Genomic DNA, 25,268 nt, shown 5'->3' on the forward strand with positions numbered 1-25,268 from the left:
AGAATATTGATAAACATTTCTATCATTATTATTATAAGTGGATGCATGCACATATACACATAAATAAATACATGTATATACATATAATTTATAACACATATATAACTGACCTACACTTCTTACCGTTAATAAAATTTGTCAAACTTTTATGACTAATTTTCACACAAAAATTAAGGCCAAAAATTTTATTTGCAAAGGACTGTTGTTAAATTGTACTCAAATTGGAAAACCTAATCAAAAGAAGAAAAAAAAGATGTTAAAAATCATTTTTTGTTCCTGCTAAATTTAAAATATACTAAGAGAACAAATGCTAAATTTAAACATTTAGAAATGCTGTGACTAAAGTTGACCGAAAGTGGAAGTACACAAACCTAAAATATATTTGAACCTAAAAGAACATGGCAGAATAAATTGAATAAAATTGAAGCATGGAATTAAAACTTTAATGTAAAACTATTACAAATATGAAGTTCACAGCTCAAAGAGCCATCATAACTGACTTAACATATGAATGAATATAAGGGTTCATCATCATCTTCATCATCATAGCACATCATGAATGCTTAAATAAAGCTAAAATGGAGGAAATTTACCAAAGAAACCAAACTTGTAACCAAGATTTTTTTTTTTTTTTTCTTTTTGGGTAGAAGCTAATAATGATGGACACAACAGCAACCACAAACCAATCATGTGGCTCAGGTACTCCTCTTTTTCTGTAATACAGCAAGATTCAGGGTCTTGGGGGATATATCTTCCTCTTTCTTAACCATCTTCAAGGGGGAAAAAAAATATTACACAGTACATCGAATTCAAAATCACCTACACAGATTATTACTGAAGTTAGCTCGAGCAACATTTGATTCTGTTTAAACCCGATTCGTCTTTGATGTTTATTTTCTCCCCCTGGGCAGGGACAGCGGAAGCAGATCCATTTTCTCCTCCTTCAACGGCCTTCTTGCTTACAATGTGATAGATCTGAGTTAGGACCTCAGCAAATGCTTTCTCCACATTGACTGCTTCTAGTGCAGACGTTTCGATGAAGTACAGTGATTCCCTCTCCGCATATGACTTACCATCTTCCGTCGGAACAGCAACAAGGTGGCGAAGATCAGATTTGTTTCCAACAAGCATCACGACAATGTTGGAATCTGTGTGGTTCTTCAATTCTTTTAGCCACCGGTCCACGTTCTCGAATGTTGCATGGCGAGTGACATCATATACAAGGAGTGCACCGACCGCTCCACGATAGTAGGCACTAGTGATGGCGCGGTACCTACAGACACAGAAGCCACAAAGATCTGAACAGCTCATTCAACTTAAAGAAAACCTGTGAGATTGTAAACTAGATTGTACAATCGAAATAGAGCAGAATTGTATTGATGAATAAAGAAGCGATCTTATCAACTGATTAGAAAAAGAATTGTAACCCACCACAGAAATCGCAATTTACTAACAACGTTCATAGGCATCATTACATTTAGAACAAAAATAAAAAGTAAAACCGTTAATAGAGAGTTGGAAAACTCATAAAGAACTGCATGCAGATCATTTTATTTCCTTTGTCAGATGCTTATTTTGTGGAAGGAGAGTGCTGAGAAGTGGTAGTGAGGATTTTATAATTTTAAGAATTCACACCTTTATTTCTTCTAGACAGTCCATATTTAGAAGGTTCCCATTTATGAGAGCTTGGGCTAATATCACAAAAAACAATAGAAATTCATAATAGTGGAGACTAGGAGCAAGTAGCAACACATATGTTCTATAAGTTGTACACGGTACCCTTAGGTTCTAGTAAGAATAGAAGCCCTAGAACTTATGACAAAAGCTCCACACACAACAACAATATTCCAGTAGATGACATAGGTTCACTTGTTAGTAGGATGCTCTAAAGTACTTCTAAGTAATTATAACACCAGTTTAAGCTTCTCTTACAATAGGAAATCAATTGCAGTAGTTGTGATGAGACCCTGTAAATTTCATTGAAATATTATGAAATCTTGGTTCCATTTTTTATTCAAATCAATCCCTTCTTGGAAAACAGGAAACGAATTCATGTAGAAGGAAGCTAAATACCTTTATACTTTTCTCGGGAGACAGGGAAACGAATAATTGAAAAAAATCAAACCACTCTCTGTCGCTAATATAAATTATAAGAGTTTTTTTAAAATAAAAAAATAAAAAAGGAAAAAGGAAAGGAAAAAGAAAAAGAAATGGCTCAGAACACACGATCTACAAAACAGAAGAAATCCAAAGTCTTCCTCAACAAGGGTCCTCAAGTCCCAACTACTTCATTAACATCTAATAAATGAATTCTTCAATGCCTTCTGAATCTAAGTTTACAGCAAAATTACGTACACAGTCATGGAAGCTGAAGAACAAAGCCGCAACATAACACAATAGGAAGATATGAAAACGAACTGAACGAGTATTAAAACACTGAATTAAAGCAGAACAACACAAGATTGAGAGGAAAACGCAGTTGCCATCCTACAGATCTAGGTTATTACAACCCTCGAGACGAAAAATAACATGCTATTCAACCAAACCCCAGAAATCAGAACACTCAAATCAACAGAGCAGACAGTAAGCAGAAAGCAGAATCGAAAAGGGAAAGAAGCAACAAGTGAGAGGGAAATCAAGGGAAGGGAAAACGAAAGAGAAGGCAAGAAAAGAAGAGAAATCCAAGGAAAGAGAATAAAGAAAACCTTTCTTGGCCAGCAGTGTCCCAAATCTGAGCTTTGATAACTTTGCCATCGACGTTCAAGGTCCTGGTAGCAAACTCGACACCAATGGTGGATTTGGACTCGAGATTGAACTCGTTCTTAGTAAATCTGGAGAGCAAATTGGACTTTCCAACGCCGGAGTCCCCAATCAAAACCACCTTGAATAGGTAGTCGTAATCATCATCAGCTCTGTAACCAGCCATTGTTGCTTAGATTTACCTCAAACTTTATGGAGGAAGAAGAGGAAGAAGAGGAAGAAGAACAGAGAAGGGGAAGAGGAAGGAATGAATGTGAGAAAAAGAAAAGAAAGTGAAAAACAATGAAATGCAGAATCAAGTGGGGGGGAAGAGTGTGAAATCAACAAAGGAATTATGTTTTCGGAAAAATACACCTAAACTATGAAATTTTGTACATATGACCTTAACCCTTTTTTTTTCTTCTTTTCTTTTTTGCAAAATGGAAAATTTGTTGGAAAATTACCTACGATAACATTTTAAGAATATAATATAGTAATTATAGTAGATTGTTTTAGAATTTTGTAAATATGACAAAATTTTCTATTTTCGATCTTAAATTTGATATTATTCATAAACTACCCTTCAATAATTCATTTCTCTTCTTCTTTTTAATGTCCTACTCATTATTTATTTATGCTCCAACTTTTTTAAGGCTCTAATCATTTGAATTTGATTCCAAATGATTTTGTTTGATTTTTTTACGTTAATTTTTTTTACTTTGTCTCAGTTTTGTATTTCAGTGTTGTGATATACTTATATTATATGTATTAGTTGGTTAATATACTTACTACATGATTTTCATTTTTTCAAATTTTTTACAGTTCATTGTAGTATTATTAAGTATATGAATGATGTAACTCAGTATATCATTATCAAATATATCAACAATATATTGTTAAAGCATATCAGTAAAGTGAATCATTATCAAGTATATGAATCAAATTTACAAGTATATATCAATAGTATATCAAGTGTATAAGTAGGACTTCAAGCATATCAAATGCATTTAATCAATCGATTGTGTAAGTGAAGAATACTAAATGTATCTGCAGTGTATCAGGTGTATCAAACATATATTAGTAATGTTTAAGTATCGAGTGTATCAAAGAATATCAGGTGCATCAAGTGTATCATGAAGTATCATGTGTATCAAGGGGTGTATTAGGTACATCAGACGTGTATAAGGTGTATCAAACGTATATTAGTAACAAGAGCATTTATGACATTTTACCTCTTGATGTGTGGGATGGGCTTCGTTTTTGTCATTTTTGCAAACAATAAAATGTGTGTTCTTAATTATTATAATTTATTTTGTCGTTTTTGCAAGTGCCCCAAAATTGTTTGGGTTTTTCAAAAGTGAATTTTTAAAAAGTAGAAGGAAAAAAAACAAATTATTTACCTCTATATAACAAAACCACAAAATTTATTATATTTAATTTTTGTATGAAGCGTAAATATTTTATTAAATGTTCTATTTTAATATTTTTTTTTATTTGTTGGTATCACCCACATTTTTTCTTCTAATTATTATTTTTTTTTTTTTTTGTTTTGTAGAACACTCTTAGTTTTATCTTCTTTCAACTATTTTCTTTAGGGTTGTAACTCTATTAACTAGTTAGGTTTCTATTTCACTAGGATGACGTAGGTAACATAGTCTTTAATCTTGAGTGTATTATGAACTCCTGCTCATGAGGGATTGCCCTTTGATTTGTACGGGTGAAAGTGGTCAGATCGCCGACTCAATAAGCTTATCATTTTGGAGACAAGACCGAGTGGGGAGCTGGGAACATAATTACACAAGATGGAATTCACTTATTCCCTACTTTATGGTAAGTAGATAAATGTTTCCTTAAATTGTGTATTTGGGTCTTGAACAAAGGACTCCACCCTCTCTATGACAAGAGAGTGGTTTCTGTTTATTGGTAGAACCATAAACAAGTTGTTCATCAGAGGGGCACTAATATTTAAGAATTAGAGGCAACATAGGGGTAAAACGGTAAATTGGCCCAGCTATTGTTACAAACACTTATGAAAGACTAACGTATTATTATTGATCTATATCCGTGCACACATAAATATATCTACAGGGAAAAGAGTTCAACTATGAGTCTTCAGTGAAATGTACACAGTTAACGAATATTGATTAATGTGGTTAATAAAATTAGTCAGTTAATCTTAAATCGCTATAGTTTATAATCTGTAGGTCCACTAGGTCCCCTTCTTATCCTAACTCGTAAAGAGTAATGAGATTTATTTATATTTGTTGTAATTTAAAATGTTCAAATTTACTTTAAGAATTAGTTTAATGTATAGTGATACATTATAATATAAAGTTTATCAAACTTTATTGTATAAATTTAATTTTGGATAAGCTTCAAAATTAATTTTCGAGAGAATATTTGAATGAGTTCAAATATTAATTTAATGTGAATTGGATTCATATTAAAATTATTGGTTATAAGAGAAACTTATATTTGAATATTATTCAAATTTAATTTAAATTAAATATAAGATATTTAATTTAGCTATTAATTAATTAATAGTTTATTTAATTAAATCTATAAGATATCGTGGAGATATTCATTCAAATAAGATTTGAATTAAATATTATAAATCTATAAGATATTGGAGATTCATTCAAATAAGATTTAAATGAAATATTAATTAAATATGATTTAATTAATTATTAACTAATTGATTAATTGTTAATTAATTAATAGATTTGATAATAAAATCTCATAATTCTCTCTTACTCATTTTTCTATTCTAAAAAGGTATGAGAGTTATAAATATGTATAAGAAAATAGTTGTCTTTAACGAATTGATCAAGAAAAAAAAGTCAAGGTTTTTGCTCTCTACAAAAAGAAAAGAGTTTATCTCAAATACCTCTAAATTTTTTCTTATCTCAATTGCTTACCACAAACTAATCTCATTCGAGACGATAGGATTCGACGAGTGGTGTCCGAATTTGGTGGTTTACAAATTAAGAGACGTTAACATAAGTAAGTTCTCTGTATTTCTTAAATAAAAACCATGCTTAGTTTTATTTAGAATTTTGATTCTAAATTTTTGTCAATGTATTTTGAAATTTTCAAATTAAATTGAGTAATAGTTCTACAAAATCTTCGGCTGTCATAGGACTTTTATCCCTTCAAATACAATTTAGGTTATTCGGGTTGTCAATCTAATATGAGTTATGTTGGAAACGTCCTCCAACCCGCTTACACCCTTTTTGTCAACCAAATGCATATCTACTGAATTTATAGTGAATCTGAAAACATAAAATATGATTTAGATTCTGAAAACATAAAACATGATTCAGACTCTCTACCAAACGGCATTTTGAAAAAAAAAATATTTTATTGAAAAACTTAACGAAGAGAGACTAATGTTTTAAAAAATAGTTCTAGACACAACACCAAAGATAAACTAAGAAATATACTAACAAAAACAACTAAAAACCAAAATCCAAATTAGAATGAAGGAGAACAAAAGAAAGTGTAACTTATGTTTATTGCTACGAAAATATAAAAGTATGATACAAGTTGAAATATGTTTATATAGCTAAATTAAGAGACACTTTTTAAAAATAGTAAAATAAATTAAAATATTTACAAGCTATTTTACTAATGAATTTCATCAATGATAGAAACTGATAGACTTATATCATTGTCTATCAATATCATTGATACAAGTAGATCAGTATCTATCAATCTATATTATTGATAGAATCTAAAATTTTGTTATAGTGTAAATTTGATAGAATATGAAATTTTGTTATATTGCAAATATTTTATTATGTTTAACATATAATTGCATCTTTTTTTAATGCAATAAAGTATTTATATAGATTTGATCTCATGGGCATTGGCAAGAGTGTAAAAAAATTAACAAAAATTAGGTTTATAGTCCAACCACAATAGCAAATATGTTAAAATTAGTCGGTCCAACCCAATTTAATTTAAATGAACATTCAAACCAAAAAGTAAAAAATGCCCTCATGATTTCATTTGATTGTTATATGTTTACTATCTGATTACAATTTAATTATCTTCAAATTTTTGTTTTTGTTTATTAGTTAGTTGTTTCAAATAGTCACATGATTGTCTTTCAATTGTTGTAAGATTGCTTTTTTTGTCAATTAGTAAGTTAGTTTTTAATATTGTCTTTTATTCTTTGACCCATAATTAGTAGTGTATGATATTGTCGTAAAATTGTTGATTGACGTCTGATTACCTTATATTATTTGATAGATTATTAGTTGTTTATGATTTTGTTACTTTTAACAAAGACAAATTTTCATCTAATTGTCTGTGATTACCTTTTAATTGTCATCATATTACCTTCTATTCTTTTATATGCCGTAGTTTATGGTATTAGTATTTATTTTAGAAAAAAATAGTCATTAGTTTTTTTCTGTAGTATCTTTTGATTGTCTTCTTTTAAATTAAAATGAGGCATTAAAAAAGAAAAGTAAAAAATATTCTTATTGATTCCCTCACATCAAATTTGATTGATGTGTGATTGTTATTTGAATATTGTTTGATAATTAGTCAATAATATTATATTTTTAAGTATTTAATTTAGAAAATAAGTTGTTTTTTTAAAAAAAAATTAAATGTTTAGACTCAACATAGATTTTAAAGTGTAGTTTAAACAATTTTTAGAAAAAATGAGTCTAAATAAAAATGAATTTTTTCAAAAATATTTTTACTTAATATTGATGGTTATTTGATTACATGAGACCTCAAATAGAAATCACACGATAATCATATAAAAAATCATGCGTATAGAAATTACATGACAATTTGAAAACTAAGTGAATGTCAACCAAAGTGAAAATTCTCAACAAAATAAAAAAAAAAAATTATGCAAAAATATGCTTGCCAATATTGCCTAAAAACTTCATAATCTTAAAAAAAAAAGAACATCATGAGATTATATTAAGATATATAAATAAATGATATAAAATATGGTAACTAGATAGAAATCAAACATCAATCAGATAAGAAGTAATTAATAATTGATATTGATTGCTATAATTAAAACAGGAGCATTTTCTTAATAATACTAATGGTTACCCAAAACATGCTAGAAGTGATGATGAAGCTATGGCTCCAAAAGACTCGAAGTTTGTCAATTCAAGATAAAACCCATGAACTAATATATAATATAAACTCAACAAAAACCTGAATGAATATAGTCTAAGAACTCAAATGCAAGAATTGTGGCCCTAAGCCACCTGAAGATGCATGATTCATGAAACATATATGTCCATAAGGAATTAAACCTCATTACCTCTCTCTTTTTACATCTCAATATTCTTTGTTACAGTCTCCCAAACCCTCATTTTCTCTGCCAAATCTGACCTTCCTCAGCTTTGCTGCCACCACCGCCACTTTTCTCCTCCATGCTGAAGCTTTATCCACCATCATTAATTCTTCTACCTTCTAATGACTGTGATGAAATCAATTTAGTGTGAATGTGAAAACTCGACTCTCTACTTTCGAAAGAAAAGTGAAAGATATAGGTCGTGGTTTTTGGAGCAATGGTGGAAACATAGATGCATGAAAGAGGAGATGTAGAGCGCATCGGATGGAAACCTTATGTTGGAGGTAACGTTGATGGTGAGATTTAGTAAGTCGTCGATGCAAATGCAATTAATCAAAGAAAGTTCCTCCTCATTAGTTGATATGCAAATCAACTTTAGATTGTTTAGATTCATAACACAAACACTAATTATAATTTATATAATTCTCTACTTAAACCAAATCATTAGTTGTTATTTCATTTGACTGACATCAACGAGTTGTCAAATATGGAGTTGTTTAGAAAAGTAAATTAAGAGCTAAAAAGTATACAAAAATGAATCTCTCTCTCCCTTTCTTTATGGTTTACTTCACAATCACTCCAACATTTTTAATAACTGTTTCCATAACGGTCTGTAAGCATTTTTAAAAAACCACAATTTTGAACCCTTTAAGTATTCTATTTTACATTTTCCCAAACGTATCATTCAATCTAAACCCTAAACCTTTCTCTTCTCCCTCGTCTCTCCGATGCCAATCTCCCTCCATTCTTCTTCTTCCCCCTCCTCCTCATTTCTACAATGCCTCACTCCCACGAGTCCAACCATTCAAATCGTTTCTAAATCGGCGTCGGATCGTCTTCTCGCCAAGTTCTTCGACGCCTCAAAATTCGACTTCGATTACCTACAGAGTAGCTTGTGGTCTCCGCCAATTCAGCGCCGACTGTTTCTCGATTCTCCGGCCGATGTTTGCTCCGGTTCCAAGGTCGTTCTCTCAAAGCTTGAGAATGCGAAGAAGGCGTGGAGGAAATTCATTATCTGTTTCAGAGTAAGTTCTTTCATGGATTGCTTTTGTTTTGTTTTATCTTGTATTCGAAAATAAATATATTCGGTCCAATATTGTGAAAGAACCTGAAGTAGATTTAGGACTGTTTAAGAAATCGTGAAGAAATTGCGTTACATGCTTGAGGAGAAAATGAAACGAAAAAGACTATATTAGTTTCGTAATTGTCAAAGCACAAAACTAGAATCATACACAAGATTTACGTTTTCAATGTATAGATATGAACCCTAAAAAAGTATAGAAGAGAAATAAGGTTGTTGTTCTTTTCGTATAATTCTTCATTACCATTGAAGAAATGAAAATTGAGTAATCTCATAAACTTTTGGGGTGAAGAATAGTCAAATTTTGAATTTGAATTTGGTATTATATAATACAGTGACAATTCAAACTCAAGCAAATGGGATTTCTTAAGAACATACAAAAGGGAATTTTCACATAAAAACTCTGGATTTCTCTGCTAATCAGCAGGTAAGGCCAACAATATCTCCCTTTTACTTTACTTTTTCTCTGATTATAATCCTCATTTTGTATGTTATAATTACAAGGTTGGATTAGATTCATACACACAACTTTTGCTATGATTGGATAATTATTGGATGTCATGGATGTTGACAAACGTAACCCAAAATGTAGTAACAACATCTATTAGAAGGCTTGAATTGTGTAGTTGAATACTTATTGTTATTTACTGTACTATAACATACATGTCTATGTATATCTAAAGATATGTAACACTTGTTAGAAAGAGTTTGAGTAATTTTCTAAATAAAAAAAGAGAGAGAGATGAAAGGATTAATTGTTCTAAAGTTTTATTGGAAGTGTAACCCGTTTAGGGATCTCCTTTTTAAGTAATATGTGTACATATGTCAGTAATCATCACATATAAATTTTGGTACTATAATGCTACAAAATTAATGTGAATTGTTTTATTTGATATGGATAAATTGCAATTGAAAAACAATTAGTTAATTGGAACTTATTAGGGCCCAATCCATGGTGTATTGGGAGCAAGGCCCACGGCCACGTTCGGTTTTGTTGCGCTCTCTCGAAATGAGACACATGGTTAACCTGGTTTGCAGTTTTGTGATCTTGAGGTTCACCGATCTCACTAAATTGTGATCAATCACTATTTTATGAATAATAAGGTATAGACTTTTATTTTTAATTTTAATCATAAAAAATAAAATAAAATAAAAATTGAATTAATTTTAAGATTTATTGAAAGTAGGAGTCTAAAGTAAGATATTAAGGTTGAAAAGATGTATGATTCAAATTCTTCTTGTCTAATGTACTAAGAAATGTACGAGATTAATATCGAGATTTACAAGAATCTTAGCTACTTTTATTATCTAAAAACTTAAATGTGTTTTAAAATTGTAAAGTAAGATTAGCAAAGAACAAGTGAAACAAAATGAATATAACCGATCCAAAGTTAAGAGTATACGATATTTGAATGATTGGCAAACCGAAAGTTTCAATAAATAAAGAATGATTACTTCAAAAACTAAAGCACCAAAATTTTATTTTTAAAAGTTGAAAAAGAAAAGGGAAAAGAAAAGCAGTCTTGAAAATCATAGTGTTTGTTTGTTTGATATCATCAAATCATTATTGTTTTATTTTATTTTTAAAGAAAGGTATATTCCACATCATGAGAATTTCTTTTTTAAAGATATGATAACTGAGAATTTAAATTTTGGAGATTACTCAACAACATTTTTTCTAAGGATTGGAGTTTATTCAAATTACATCATATTTTTCCAATCCTCCAATTCTAATCGACTTCCTTGCTTAACTTTTTAATAGTTCAAGTTTATGATTGATTGGTAAAAATTAAAATAGTTATAAAGTTTACGTTTAAAGAGCAGAAAGCTTATAATAAACAAAGACAGATTTAAACTTTGATTATGAATTGAAAATATTTGGAAAGGGAAAGGTTTTCTCTTCAAAGATTTGAGTTAAAAAATGGATTCTTTTTAAGATTATCCTATCCATTCACCTTTTCATCATAGTTCTCAATTTGAAAAAGATGGAATTAATTGTTCTTTTTTAAAAACAAATATGATATTTGTACTTATTAGAATTTAATTTGATTAATTAGTTAAATACTTCTCTTAATATATACAAGATTAAACACTCAAATACATCAATTTATTTTGGTGTATTTTAAAATATGATATTACACATAGAGTGTGTTTTATTTAAAATGCAATAAGCAATTGAAGAGGTGTGTTTGAATCGTTGTAGAAGTTGAAAAATTTATAAGTGTAGAATTGATGGGATAAATGCATTAAAGATGAAAACAAAATTTAAAATTAAGGAAAGGTTGAAAGGTAAAGGCCCCCATGATATGTTCTTACTTTTGAGTGTCCATTCATAATCACACATTCCCCAACAAAACATCTCTGACGCAAAATAAAGAAAGTGGCAATGAGTTGGTTTTTCGTCTTCATTTTACTTGCAATTACTTTTTTCCTTAGGGACCATTCTGCAAACACAACACACAATTCCTTCTTCCTATCTGGGTGGGACCCTATACTTTATTTCTTCAATTATATTTTCTTTTTCTAAAACAAATATTGAGCAACCCAATGGCATACCATATCGTCACATTGCTACACAAAATATACAAATATCAATTATATGTACATTCCACATATAGGCACAGCATCCAAGGTCAATAACTTTTTCCCAATCGTACAATTATGTAATTCAGATTTGATTCCCTCTATTTTCTTTATTACAAAGAAATACATTTATTATTAGTTATGGAGGAAATGGAAAAATAACATATAAGTTATGTACATTTACTCTTATCTCATTCTACTTCTACCTACCTCTTTTAATGGGTACATTATGTACACTTTCTTCTATATACTATTATACCATTCTTTCCCAAGAAATGCTCCATTCTGCTTCATTTGTATTTTAGAATTACGAATTAATGTTAGATACATTTTCTAAACTACATGTCTTTTCGTCAATTTCATGATAGTTAAAGTTAGAATCAAGCTTAAATTATGAAGTAAGCTTTATGTGTACATATAAACTTCTAGAAAGTTAGTTGTGTTTTGGAAGGTGAATCTTCCAAAGTTATTTTTGGTGGTATTGTTTCTTCAAATGAGCACTTAAATCAAAACCACCTTGTGAACACAACTTTGCATAAACAAATAAAGTATACATACTGTACGAGTTGTTCTTTGAATGGGTGGCAGATCAAATTGAATCCATTATAATAATGTTATGGGGATGAAAAAAAAAACTAATTTTATAATATAACAATTTAAGTTTATTTAGTTGTATCAAAATGATATCAATGGATGCTTATAATATGTAACTACCAAATACCACAAAATGTGATGGAAGGAATAGAAAAATGAAAGGAAATACAAACAAATGACAATTTTCTTTTCTTTATATATTATATACAAAAAAAGAAAAAAAAGAAAAAAAAACCAAGATGCAAAATAGTTTAACAAAACTGAGGGCAAAAAAATTGAAGGTCTTGCATCTTGCTGTTCTTTAGCATAGCAAAACAATATAGCATTTAAGATTGTGTTGTCCCCAAAGAACAATCTGGTTTCAAGTTTTTTACTTCTTTTTTTGATCCCACCAGATCTTGTAATTTTAACAAATCTGTAAGAAGAAGAATTCCCTCTTTTTTTTTCTTCATAAACTTACCTTTGTTTTGTCTGGACAGGGTTATGATGATGATGATGTTGTTGTTGTGATTGAGATAGGTAAACTTGGCATTGTATTATAGTTTTACCAATGAAGAATCCGGGTACGACGGTGAATGCCACTCCAAGGTCGGGTTGTGTGGAAAGGAAGAAGATTTCTTCCGTTACAGCTTTCATGTACACGTCGGTGAATCGACATCCTTTGTTTACTTGAAAGATTGATGCCTCCGGTTCAAAGGAGAAGGCTAAGCAATGGAGAAGCCACACCCATCTAGCCATGTCTGCAAATGTGGCAAAGAATGCAGTCTCTGGGATTTTACCTGCACTCACTAGGCTTCTTTGGTTCAAGTTCCCGAACAACGACGACTCCATTTTAGGGTGTATTAGCTGCAAATACTTGACACGGCAGAATTTGGCGAATGTCGAATTGGGCTTCTGGCCATGTCCAATGAGCTCTTTGGATTTTAATGATTTTGTTTCGGCAAACCTCCTCAAGTATAGCTTCTTCTGCTGATTCTTGTCGGGTGGTAGGGACTCGTTTGGAAGAGCAAAGTTGGGGAAATGGAAGCCCTCAAACATTACTCGGCATACGAACGCCTCGAAAGCGTAACATTTATGCTCTTCTTTGAAGTAAACTATGTGTGGTTCGATTGCAGAGGCAGCTTCACCAATATCCCAACCACAGCATTTCATCTCATCAATCAACAATTGGACAAAACTTCTAATGGTTTTAACCGTATGACGAAGGACTCGAGCCATGTGATTCGAGTTTATAGCAGAAAGCTGAAGGTTTTCGAGTGGTCCGCTTTGATTCATCCTCTTCTCTAGAACCTTAGTGTTGCTCTTCGCTTCCTCCAACTTCTCCTTGAGAAATATAATCTCAGAGTCCTTAAGTCTCACCTGAGAGTTCAGCTTCTTCACTGAAATTTCATACAGTTTCACAACACTCTTTTGCTCGACAAGTTCCGCTGACAACATTGCAGTCTCGGGCAGAAGAAGATCAAACTGCTTCTTAACAAAACATCGTTTAAGTTCAGACAAACTCTTCAACTCCGACACGATACTTCGATCCGCAAGTTGGATCCCATCAACATCAAACGGACATTGTGCATACTGTAATTGAGCATAAGCAGCTTTCAAAGCTGTAATATTAGCAAACAATTTTGCAAGGAATGCTTCCATTGCACCTCTCTCTTGCTGATCTTCATCACTGCAATCAAACGAATCCGATTCACTATCCGCTACACCATTATTCTTAACCACCGGCATCCGTTTACCTTTCTCGACTCCATCGACTGCTGAAACTCCACTCAACATTCGAATGTGAAGAACTTTCGCAAAAGTACGAGCGAGCTTGCTCTTCTTCGAAGATACAGCAGACGGCTTTACCGAATCCATCTGCATAACAGAGGTCACCAAAGATCTCAAACTCGAAAAAAGGAGAAAATTTTGGTATGCAATGCAAAATTGAGATGAGAAAGATGAAAGTATGTTAAAATGAAAGCAAAGAGAGGAGGAAAAAAAGGTATTTGCTTTTGCACTTAGACCAAGACCATTGATGGGAGAAGGAGAGCTCTTTTTCCCATTTCTCTCTTTAATTTCTTTTTCTCTCTTTATAATATGAAAAAGAACTCTACAAATATCTAAACAAATAAGCATAAATTGTTTTTTCAAAATATTACAACCCCCCAATAAAACAAAAAAAAAAAAGAAAAAAAAAAGTATTGTTTTTTTCTTTCCATGTGTTCCAAACATAACTCACAAATCAACATCAAAAAATAAAAATTTTGGACATTTTTAATTTTATTTTGAGATATCCTAGATTGGGCCTAAAATTATTTTCTAAATGGGTCCCCTATTAGAAATTTGTTTCCAAATAATAGATGGAAAAGCAAGATATTTGGAGTTTAAATAATCTCCACTCAGAAAAAAAAAAAAATATATTATGTATATATATTTTGTAGGGTAATTATGTTGTTTCAATTTTTTAGGCAAATGAAAAGAAATATGGAAGCAATGGGACCATAATTTAACAAACCATTCCCTAAAAATCAAATTCAATTCAAAAGTGCATAGTAACTATAATTTAATGCAACTAAATAATTCAAATTTTTTTTTTTAAAGTCAGTTTTGTTGGAAGAAAAAATTGGGCATTTGGAAAGTTGATAGTAAAAACAACTTTCCAAAAAATGAGAAAAAAAAAGACTAGAAAATCAGGAAATAGTTTGGGTATATATGAGAAAATGAAAAGAGCATTAAAGGAAGTAAGCTTCCCAGAAATGAAATTATGTATTGAATCAAAATGTGACTCCCATTCCCATCCCAGAAAGTCAGCAAATAAGAAAGGAAAGCAGAGTAGCCCCATGCTCCGTCGCACACCCAAGAGATAACCCCTTTAAGTCGGTTCCAATTCAATTATAATTCTAAAACCGTGTGGGTATATATCATTAAACACAATATATAATATACTTTTGTTCCAAATTATCAACAAAGTATTAAACGTACCTCTTAATTAAATTCCACAAAATCTCCACCCCTCGTTTCGATATCTCTTAATCGAAACCACACCGTAATCCAGAGAGAAACACAGAGCCTCCTTTTTTGCCTACTCTGTAAAAACAATCCCCAACAACCATACATATATAACAATCATCCTAAAAACAGTAATTCAAATTCTGTTTTCTTTGAAATACAAAATAATGCAATCGATCGATCTGCGAAATATAGAATAAAGAAGAATAGGTTTTATTATTTTATATTTATATTTTTTTTCTTTCCTGGGAATTCCAAAATTACGAAGCGATCAACATAAAGAACAAGTCACAACGGGCAAGACTTAAATATATATATATATATAGAAAGAAAGAGAGTTAGAAGATCGAAAAGGGAGGGGGGGGGGGAGAGAAGAAAGAAGGAAGAGGAAAATGAAGATATAAAAATGAAAAGGGGGATTTGAGAGATAAATAGTATGAACCTTCCTCTAGTGAATGTATGGTCGTCGGAGATAGGTGAATCCGACACGTCGTTTGCCCCTAAACAAATAGGAAATACACAGATTATAGAAATGGGAGAAGAAGAAAGAAGGGGGAAAAGTCCAACGAGGACAGGGTTCCCACAAAATGGTCTTTTCGAATTTCTTAATTTTATATGTATACACAGATAGAGATGTATTATTTATTTATTATAAATATATACTTTTCTTTTTCCTTTTTCATTTTTTCAAATAATAAAATAAATTAAAATATTTACGATTATAGTAAAATTTTTAGATCCATAGTCAGTCCCTTGTTATAATATTATATAATATAGAAAAATGATTAAACAAAAGAATTACTACCAAACTTTTATTAATTTCTATAAAAAATATTTGTCGATATTTACCATTATTAGACTTTTACGTTAATAGACATATTAACATGGAAAGGCTTGTATCATCTCCGATCATTTATAAATAATTTTTATTAACATCTATTTAAGCTAAGCTAAAAAATAAGGTATATAAATTTTGGAATAATTTGTAATATATTCAATTAGTGTAATCTTTTTTATTTTAAATAATTTTAAGAAGACACTCACCAGATAAATTATACGAATTCTTCTATGGAAGATGTTCTTTTAAAAGCCGCTTTCCAAAAAAATTGCTTAAAGTCAAACAAGTATAATGGTAAAAAGTTTGAGTGACGAAGCTATTGAAAATTAATTTACACTTTAATTTTAGATCGCTGATTTTTGTAGTTGACTATAGAAAGAACGTGTTTTAAAAAAGACCATTTTCATTTATAACTATTTGATACAACACTTCACATTTTTGCCTTAAAAGTTATTTTGCGAAACATTTTGAACTTTTTCAAAATGACATATTTTCAACATTAAATGATGAAAAGTTAAACCAAATACATGTTTAATATGATGAGTAGAAGATTTAGAAAATCACGTGTGAAAATGCATAGAACTTATCCTTAAAACATACATAATTAAGTTCAATATATCTATTCTTTCAAATAGAATTATATTCCTGATTTATTCATAAATGCATCCAAACATTTAACATTTTAACAAAAAGAAGGTATGCAAATGAGTTAATTTATAAAACACTCATACAAAGTATGCACAAAAACACACACGTAAACGTACACACACAAAGGAAATCTATAGATCAAACATATGTGGTTTCAAATTTTGGATAAACAATTAACTTTTATATCTATTAGAACTCTTAATTGTTAAAAATATTTAATATATATCTAAACTTATCAAATTTGTATTTAATAAATCTTTTAGTATTATTGTTGATGATTCTAATTGAAAAAAAAAATTAAAAATGAAGGTGTGTTGTGTAGATTTCACTTTTATTCTTTAAAATATTGTTTTGGTCGATAGTTAAGGTTATAATTATAAAAAAAAAAAAACTAAAAACAAAATAAACAACAATTACCTAGTTGAATTTTTACAATTTTGATGGGTCAAGATTAAATTTATAACTATAAAAGTTTAAAAATAGAACAATAACATTAAATTAACTTTACATATTAGAAAACAATTCAATTATTTGTTTAAAAAAATATTTTTTTCAACTTTACATATTTGGGCCATAAGCTACAAAAAAAGAAAAATGATATGACATAAGAAGTAAAAACACGTACGATATCATTTAAAAAGGAAATCACGTAGAACTATATATATATATATTGAAATTGGTAAAAGGATAAAAGATAAGACAAAAGTGATGAATTCGAAGAAGCAACACACAAAAGTTCAAACTTTAGTTTTATAATACTAAGTTTAATCTTAAATTAAATTAATTGTTCATTTTTGTTTTGTTTAATTCCATAATTTCGCAATTTTTTAATTTGATTCTGTAGTTCTAGAGGTCTAAAATTTGATTTTCTTAAAAAAAAAAAATTCAATTTGTTTTCTAAAACTATTTTTTTTAACGTACAAATCTAAACAATAAGTATATTTTAACATTAAATTTTTAATAATTCAAATTGTTTCTTTTATATTGTTTTATAAATTGTACCTACAATTTTTAAATTTAATCTCTAAGTTAAAACATATTTAAATATCTCGAGTTTAAACTATATGAGCTTTTAAATTAGCAAGTCTAAAAATATTTTCACGGAGAGGAAATAATTTTTTAAAATTTGTTTTCCTAACAAACCTTTTAGTCCTAATTTTAAAAATCAAGAAATCAAACGGTCACATTTTAAAAATTTTACGAGTAAGAAGATGGTTTTTTGTTTTTTTTTTTAACTTTTTTTTTTATTTTCTAATACATACATACATATTTTCATCAATGAAAATCACGTAAGATCTCTTTTTAGATTTTGATATCAACATTTTTTATTTACTATTTATGAAATGTGACAAAACTATCAAACTTATATAAAAATTATTGATGGAAGGAGGTGTTTGGCTTTGACATTTATAAAAAACGAAGTTATGAATTTCGAACACTATTTAATATAAAAAATTTGAAACTGACGACTATTCCAATGGTGTATTTGGCTTTGACATTTATAAATTAGCGTGTTGGTAAGTCATCAAAATTTTAAACCATTTTTTGGATCCAAAACTTGAAAACTTCATGTTCTTAAACTCTTAAATTCTAAAATTGAACATATCCAAAGTAATGTGAGCAATATATATTATTAATCTATATTTAATTTGTTAACAAAAGAAATTAAACAAAACAAAAAAAGTGGAAAAGACAGAAAAGGACAAAATTAGGATGTGTCTTCCACGAAAATCCTCGAGGGGAAACTCCAAAAAGAAAATGCAACGTGGCTTTCACTTTAAAATACTTTAGACTGATTTAACCCTACATTTTTCTTCACAGTACGTTGCCGTTTAGGAAGAGGAAATAATTAAAATTGGGTGTGAGTATGGGTATTTTGGGAAACTTATATTTGATGTGAAAAGTGTGACCCACGGAAGGAGATTTTGGTTCTGTGTGAACGTTAGGACTTGAGTATTTTGTATCTGTTGCCGACCTGTTAGCCACGTGTCTCAATATCATAAAATACACATTCTTTTTTTAAACAATATATTAGGAGTCTAAATCAATCGATTTACTAGATTTCTTTTTAACCAAATTAGATTTTGGGATTCATCAAATTGACATGTAATTCTTACGATTTAGGTTAGATAGTATTTCCGGGTTCATCAAATTGACATGTAATTCTTACAATTTAGATTAGATAGTCTGGATTGTCGAGCTATTTGAACACATCTTACTTAATTTCACAAATTTTTATTTATTTATTTTTTAGTTTCTAATTTATTTATATATTTTATTTTGATTATCATGCAATTTAATGTTTATTAGTTAATCTAATTATAACTAAATTAGTTTCTTTTTTTAATTTTCATCCCTATTAATTTTTATTTCAAAACCTCATATCAAAATCATTTTAAATCAATTAACTATAAAAGTCAAAGTGAATTACAGAAGTGATAATCAATAAAAGTTTGAAATTAAATTTAAAATTTTAAAAATAAACAAAATATTCAAAACTTTCAAATCAAAATTTAATGAAGCCTTTCACTTTCAACTAATGTTATTGGATGAAATAAATATACATAAGTTCATTTTATTCATTCACTTTGAAAATCTTCATTTTTACTTTTCAACTTTCTAATACTTTACTTTTAATTCACTAATATGTTTAGATTTACTAATAGATTTCCACGATTAGATTTAAACTATTACCAATCATTTATCGTGTGTTAATTTATGTGAATTATGGTATGATAATGTACATATATGACTTTCTATCTATATTTTATCTTATGTTAACCAATCTAACCATTGATGAAGGAAGTTGTTTAATGAGATCTTGTTTGGGAATATATATTAGGGGTTAGGTGAGTAGTCAGAATCATGCATGCATTTGAAAGAACAATTAATGTTAAAAAAAATATGATAGTTTCAATAATCTTATACTAATTGTTTGTTTCCAATTAAATGCTTTAGATTTATATTCTTTTAAGGGATTTGCCACTGCTTCTTTTAAGAACCTTTCTCATCAATCAAACACTGTAACAAAACTTGAAAGATTATTTGAATCAATCAAATGATTGGACTCTTCTACTGCTTGGAAAATAAGTTAATCAACCAAAACAAATCCTATTGATGGTCGTACTCTCAAGTCTTCAATTTAAAGATCCATTCAATAGTATAGATCTGAATAATTCAAATAAAATGTTTATAAATTTCATTTTAATTTCTCATACATTTAAACCATTATTTCATTTTTCTTACAATTTCTACTTTTATTAATCTTAGTCATTTTTATTTTATTTTATCTTGAAGGAAAATGGTTAAAAATTAAAAGATTTTTTTGACAAAATATAATAAATAGAGCAAAGTTGTGTGTAGAACATTTTTACCAATAATTTTGTTTGCTTTTTTTTTTTTTTTATTATATCTAGAAAAAAAAACCCTTTCATCATATTTATTCTGTTAAAATTTTAGCATGTAAAAGGGGAAAAAGTATATTAGAGGGAGAATAGAATGAAAACATTTTGACAAAAAAACATTAAAAAAAGAAGAAGTGAAAAGTAAGATTGGTGAAAAAAGTTAGCTCAGAGAGAGAGATAAAATGATTTTGGTCGAGATTGTGATTCAGTGTGCCCGAGATTGGGTTTAGTTCTTTATTCTTTCTGTCTTTTGACTGCACAATTAGAGATTAACACAAAAAGGAAGGATAACGAAGAAAGAAAAGAGAAAGAAGGAGATGGAGAAGAATCAACACATGAGAGTTTTAAAGTGGTTCGGTTATCAACAACCTATGTCCCCAGTACTTAGAAGCAAGTTTCTTTATTAAGAGAAAAGTTCTTGATATTTGATACAAGGTATATCATTCTTCTACCCCTAAGACTCTACTTTAGTTATAACTATTTTTTTGCATATGTAATTCTTTTACAATAAAGGAAAGATAAACTAATTATTAGAATATTTCATAAATCTCCACATAAAAAGACATCTAGAGTGCAAAAAGAAAAATTTATTTGTCTTGACTCCCAAGTCTTTGATGGAGTCACTCCTTCTTGGGTTTTAGTAATCTGATTCATTGAAGACATTTGAGGAACTTCATCCGATTCGATTGACACAACTTTTAGAAACTTCAATCATTCTCAGGTTTTAGGAACCCAATTGATTGCAGACATTTGAGGAACTTTATTTGAGTGACAACGTTAGTAAACATATTAGTTGCCTTCTCACTCGTATGGACTTTCAGCACTTAATTAAACTTCTTGTTTTTCTATTTTTGTTCTATGATGAAGTGAAACTTAATATCTATGTGCTTTGTCCTACTATGATATTGTTGGTTTTTGGACAAGTGAATAATGCTTTGATTATCACACCAAATCTTTAAAGATTTTGTTATGTGTCAAAGTCCTTTTATTTCTAATAGCTTCTTTAATAGATTATGAAAGAGTTTTATATTCAGGTTCAATAGATTATAGGGCTACAACACGTTGTAATGAGGCTTTCCAACTTATTAGGTTGCTTTCAATTATGAAACAATATCCTGTTAGAGACCTCATTTTGTCCAAATCCCCTACGTAGTCAGAATCTACAAAACCATAGAGTTTAAATAGTTCTTTAGGACATATTTTATACATACGTTGAGCATTCATAGATCCCTTTACATATCTAAGAATCCATTTGGTTTCTTTCTAATGCCTTTTGCCTGGGTTAGCCATGAACTTGCTTATCAAACTAGATAAGTAAGATAAATTAGACCTATTGAAAATCATTAGCTGCTGATAGTTTAAAGTGTTGTATAGAGAGAATAGCCACTTGCTTTGCATCTAATATGTTAAACATTTTAAGTATCTTATAGCAGTAGTTACTTTGGTCTATAGTCAAAGTTCTTTGTATTTTGTCTCTAATAATCTCAATTACATGCAATTTTGCATGTAATTATGTTATAAATAGGGACACTTGCAAAAATGACAAAAACAAAGCCCAACGTCATCAAGAGGTAAAATATCACAAATGCCCTCATTACTATTATATATTTGATGCACCTTATACACGTCTGATAGTACACTTAATACCCTTTGATATGTCTAATACTTCTTGATACACCTAAATACATTTGATAGATACACTTGATACACTCAATACCTTTTGATACACACTTGAAACATCTTGATACACATAATACTCATCGTTACACTTGATTCTTCTTGATACACTTAATACCCCTTAGGCCTTGATACATTTGATTAGTTTGATACACTTGATACACTGTTAATAAACTTGTTATGCTTCATTTGTACACTCAACAAATTTGATACTTTTGGTGTACGTGACATGTTTGATACACCTGATGCACTGCAGATACACTTAGTATTCTTGACTCAGACATTTGATTGATTAAATACACTTGATATGTTTAAAGTCCTACTTATACACTTGATATACTATTGATATACACTTGTAAACTTGATTCATATACTCGATAATGATTCACTTTACTGATATGCTTTAACAATATACTTTTGATATACTTGATAATGATATACACTGAGTTATATCAATCAATACTTAATAATACTATAATGAACTGCATAAAATTTGAAAAAAAATGAAAAATCACGTAGTAAGTATATCAACAAACTAATACATATAATATAAGTATATCACAATACTTCTTATACAAAACTGAGACAAATAAAACCAAAACAAAATCAATATAAAAAAGTAAAACAAAATGATCATTTGAAATCAGATTCAACTCAAAATATACATTGAAGAAAGTAAAAAAAAAAAAAAATTACAAATGAAGTTAAATTACTCTGATCAACAACCATTATATTTCATATTGCAACTATTGTACTATTGATATTCTAAAATCAAGATTAAAGAGAGAAATAACAAATAATTGTTCTCGTATAAGAATAAATAAATAATTAGGTCCTTAAAAAAGTGAGAAAATAAATAAATAAAGATTAGAACATTAAAAAAAAAGAAAAAAAATAAGTTATTGAAAGGTAGTTTAGGAATAATAACAAATTAAAGATGAAGAATATTTTTATAAGTGAAAATTTTGTCATATTTGTAAAATTCTAAAATAATGTGTTATATTTGGTGTATCATATTTGCAAAATGCTACTCTCCACAATTTCTCTTATAAATATGGTTCATTTGAAATTGAAAAAGACTTTTGGCCAAATTTGTATTTTTGTTCTTACAAAATTTTTTGACCAAATTATTTCTTTCTACCAAATCTCAACCCTAAAGTATCACCTTCCAATTTCCATATTTCTCTCATATTGCCTTCACTTAATGGATCCCACAATCCAGTTCTAATTTTGAAGAATAGCGGGTCAACTTTAGTGTTGGTCATCGATTCGAGTTTGTGAGGAGATTACGAGGAATGAGAAACGACGAAGGTATCACTTCTATTAATCTTAATGTCATTTAATTAAGGTAGTTGTTATGCATGTTAATCTCTAATTAGTTAAATGCAATTAGAGTAATTTTTCGATTCGTACTTTCTTTGTGCCTGTATGCTTTCCATCAAAGTCCCCATGTAAGAATTCTGTCTTACATCAATAAGAAGAGCATTCTTATGGAGGCTTGTTTAACCATTGATGAAAATATTTCATTATAATCAATTCCTACCCTTTGAATAAAGCATTTGGCAACAAGCCTAGCTTTATATCTAGGAGGTTGTAAACTAGGTAATCATTCTTTAAGTTTATAGAATCACTTACAAGGTATGGTCTTACATCCTCTAGGTAGCTTTACAAGAATCCATGTATCTTTGTTGATTATAGATTCCATTTCATCATTCATAGCATTTATCCAATGTCTAGCATTAGGGTAGCTTATTGCCTCATCAAATGTTTTAGGTTCATCACCATTCAGATGATTCATAACATTTAGGACAAAACTTACAGAGTCTGCCTCACTGTATTTGGAAAGAGGAATGATAGCTCTTTGTTGCCTATCTCTAGCCAAAGAATAATTTGATAGGTCCTCTTCTTCTTGAAAACTTTTTTCTCCTTCTTCTAGAGTAGGTGGTAGAGAGCTACTCAATCATGTTTCTTCCATAGTGGTACTAGGAAGTTCATTTGATTCTTGGTTTGGTGGGTGCTCCACTTCAATCTCATTTGGTTTATGATTTGAATAAAATGTTTCGATAGGTTTATCAAACATAAACATGTCATCTTCCTTACAGATCACATCTCTACTTGTTATACACTTTTTTCCATAGGATATCACATTCTAAAACCTTTAACTCCTTTTGTAAAATTTAGGAACATGCATTTTATGGCTCCAGGTTTTAGTTTTCCCTCACTTTGATGGACAAACCCTATACTGTTGGGATTCATATCATAAATCTCGTAGATTGTAAATATAATATATTGACCGTTGTTAATAAAATATTATTATATTGTAATAATTGTTATTAATTATATTATTAGTTTTGTCTTAATAACCTAAATCCAATAAAGTAACATCCTAAGCTGTTTCATGACGCTTGAATAATATGTAGAGACATACATGGATCAATGTTCGAGATTAGTTTAAAGGGTCGATAGTATAGGAATAAGGTTGGGTACCTTATCCTGATAACACTATGGATACAACTCACTTTGTATTTGATACAAACATAATGATTCAACGCGTTTGTGTAGTTGACATGCGAGTAAGGGTATCATATGCAATGAGTTTGGGTAAGACCGGATCCCGAAATAGTAATCACTAGATGTAACTTCATTAACTGGTTAGGTTTTTATTTCATTAGGATGACTTAGGTAACTTAGTCTTAATCTTAAGTGTATTATGAACTTCCGTTTCCAAGGGATTGTTCTTTGATTTGTACGGGTGAAAGGTAATTGAAACTCTTTTCTTTTTGTAGAAGCAAAGCATTGGCTTCCTTTTCTTGATGAATTCGTTAAAGAAAACTGTTTTATTCTAAATATTTATAACTCTTTTTTCTTCTTGGAATAAGAATAGGAATAAAAGTAGGAGAGCATAAGATTCTATTATCAAATCTACTAATTAATTAACAATTAATAAATTAGTTAATAATTAATTAAATCACGTTTAATTAATATTAAATTCAAATCTTATTTAAATAAATATCTCTTCAATATCTTATAGATTTATATTAATATAATTAATTCAATCATATTTAATTAAATGAACTAAATTATTAATTAATTCTTCAATTAATTAATAATTAATAGCGAAATTAAATATCTTATATTTAACTTAAATAAAATTTGAATCATATTCCAATATAAGTTTCTCATAACCAATAATTATAATTTTAATATGAATCCAATTCACATTAAATTAATATTTGAACTCATTCAAATATTTTATATAAATTTATATAATAAAGTTTCACAAATTTTATATTATAACGTATCATTGTACATTAAACTAACTCCCAAAGTAATTTTGAATATTTCAAATTACAATCAATATAAATAAATCTCATTACCCTT

At 29.2% G+C, this 25,268-nt stretch overlaps 2 protein-coding genes and 1 long non-coding RNA gene across 6 annotated transcripts; 1 reads left to right on the top strand and 2 right to left on the bottom strand.

Annotated features, from left to right (window-relative positions):
* Positions 1–411: 411 nt before the first annotated feature.
* Positions 412–3,120, bottom strand: LOC101210988 (ras-related protein RABA1b). The gene is made up of 2 exons (XM_004137185.3): positions 2,706–3,120; positions 412–1,273 (listed from the first exon to the last, which is right to left on the bottom strand). Exons 1-2 carry the CDS (start codon positions 2,924–2,926, stop codon positions 841–843), a joined length of 654 nt encoding a protein of 217 aa, XP_004137233.1. The 5' UTR covers positions 2,927–3,120; the 3' UTR covers positions 412–840.
* A 5,601-nt stretch (positions 3,121–8,721) lies between these two features.
* Positions 8,722–10,006, top strand: LOC116403459. The gene is made up of 2 exons (XR_004216214.1): positions 8,722–9,096; positions 9,488–10,006. It is a non-coding gene; the product is annotated as an uncharacterized LOC116403459 (long non-coding RNA).
* A 2,489-nt stretch (positions 10,007–12,495) lies between these two features.
* LOC101210747 (protein GRAVITROPIC IN THE LIGHT 1) lies at positions 12,496–15,921 on the bottom strand. 4 transcript variants are annotated; one of them, XM_031884435.1, is made up of 4 exons: positions 15,763–15,921; positions 15,294–15,398; positions 14,066–14,186; positions 12,496–13,998 (listed from the first exon to the last, which is right to left on the bottom strand). In XM_031884435.1, the coding sequence occupies exon 4, from the start codon at positions 13,968–13,970 to the stop codon at positions 12,786–12,788; it is 1,185 nt and encodes a 394-aa protein (XP_031740295.1). In that variant the 5' UTR covers positions 13,971–13,998; positions 14,066–14,186; positions 15,294–15,398; positions 15,763–15,921; the 3' UTR covers positions 12,496–12,785. The 4 variants fall into 4 exon arrangements, with proteins under 4 accessions (XP_031740295.1, XP_011653291.1, XP_031740294.1 ...); XM_011654989.2 differs by having other exon boundaries at positions 12,496–14,186; XM_031884434.1 differs by lacking the exons at positions 15,294–15,398; positions 15,763–15,921 and adding an exon at positions 14,322–14,462 and having other exon boundaries at positions 12,496–14,186.
* Between the last annotated feature and the right edge of the window lie 9,347 nt (positions 15,922–25,268).

This window comes from Cucumis sativus, chromosome 4 (genome assembly GCF_000004075.3).
Source record: "Cucumis sativus cultivar 9930 chromosome 4, Cucumber_9930_V3, whole genome shotgun sequence".
Taxonomy (NCBI): Eukaryota; Viridiplantae; Streptophyta; class Magnoliopsida; order Cucurbitales; family Cucurbitaceae; genus Cucumis; species Cucumis sativus.

Bases quoted from the DNA above. Each gene is read 5' to 3' on its own strand.
- LOC101210988 (XM_004137185.3), bottom strand. From the start codon at position 2,926: ATGGCTGGTTACAGAGCTGATGATGATTACGACTACCTATTCAAGGTG. The intron at 1,274-2,705 runs GTTTTCTTTATT...CTGTGTCTGTAG, and splicing joins GACACTGCTGGCCAAGAAAG to GTACCGCGCCATCACTAGTG.
- LOC101210747 (XM_031884434.1), bottom strand. From the start codon at position 14,447: ATGCTTATTTGTTTAGATATTTGTAGAGTTCTTTTTCATATTATAAAG. The intron at 14,187-14,321 runs GCAAATACCTTT...TCTGTTATGCAG, and splicing joins GTCTTGGTCTAAGTGCAAAA to ATGGATTCGGTAAAGCCGTC.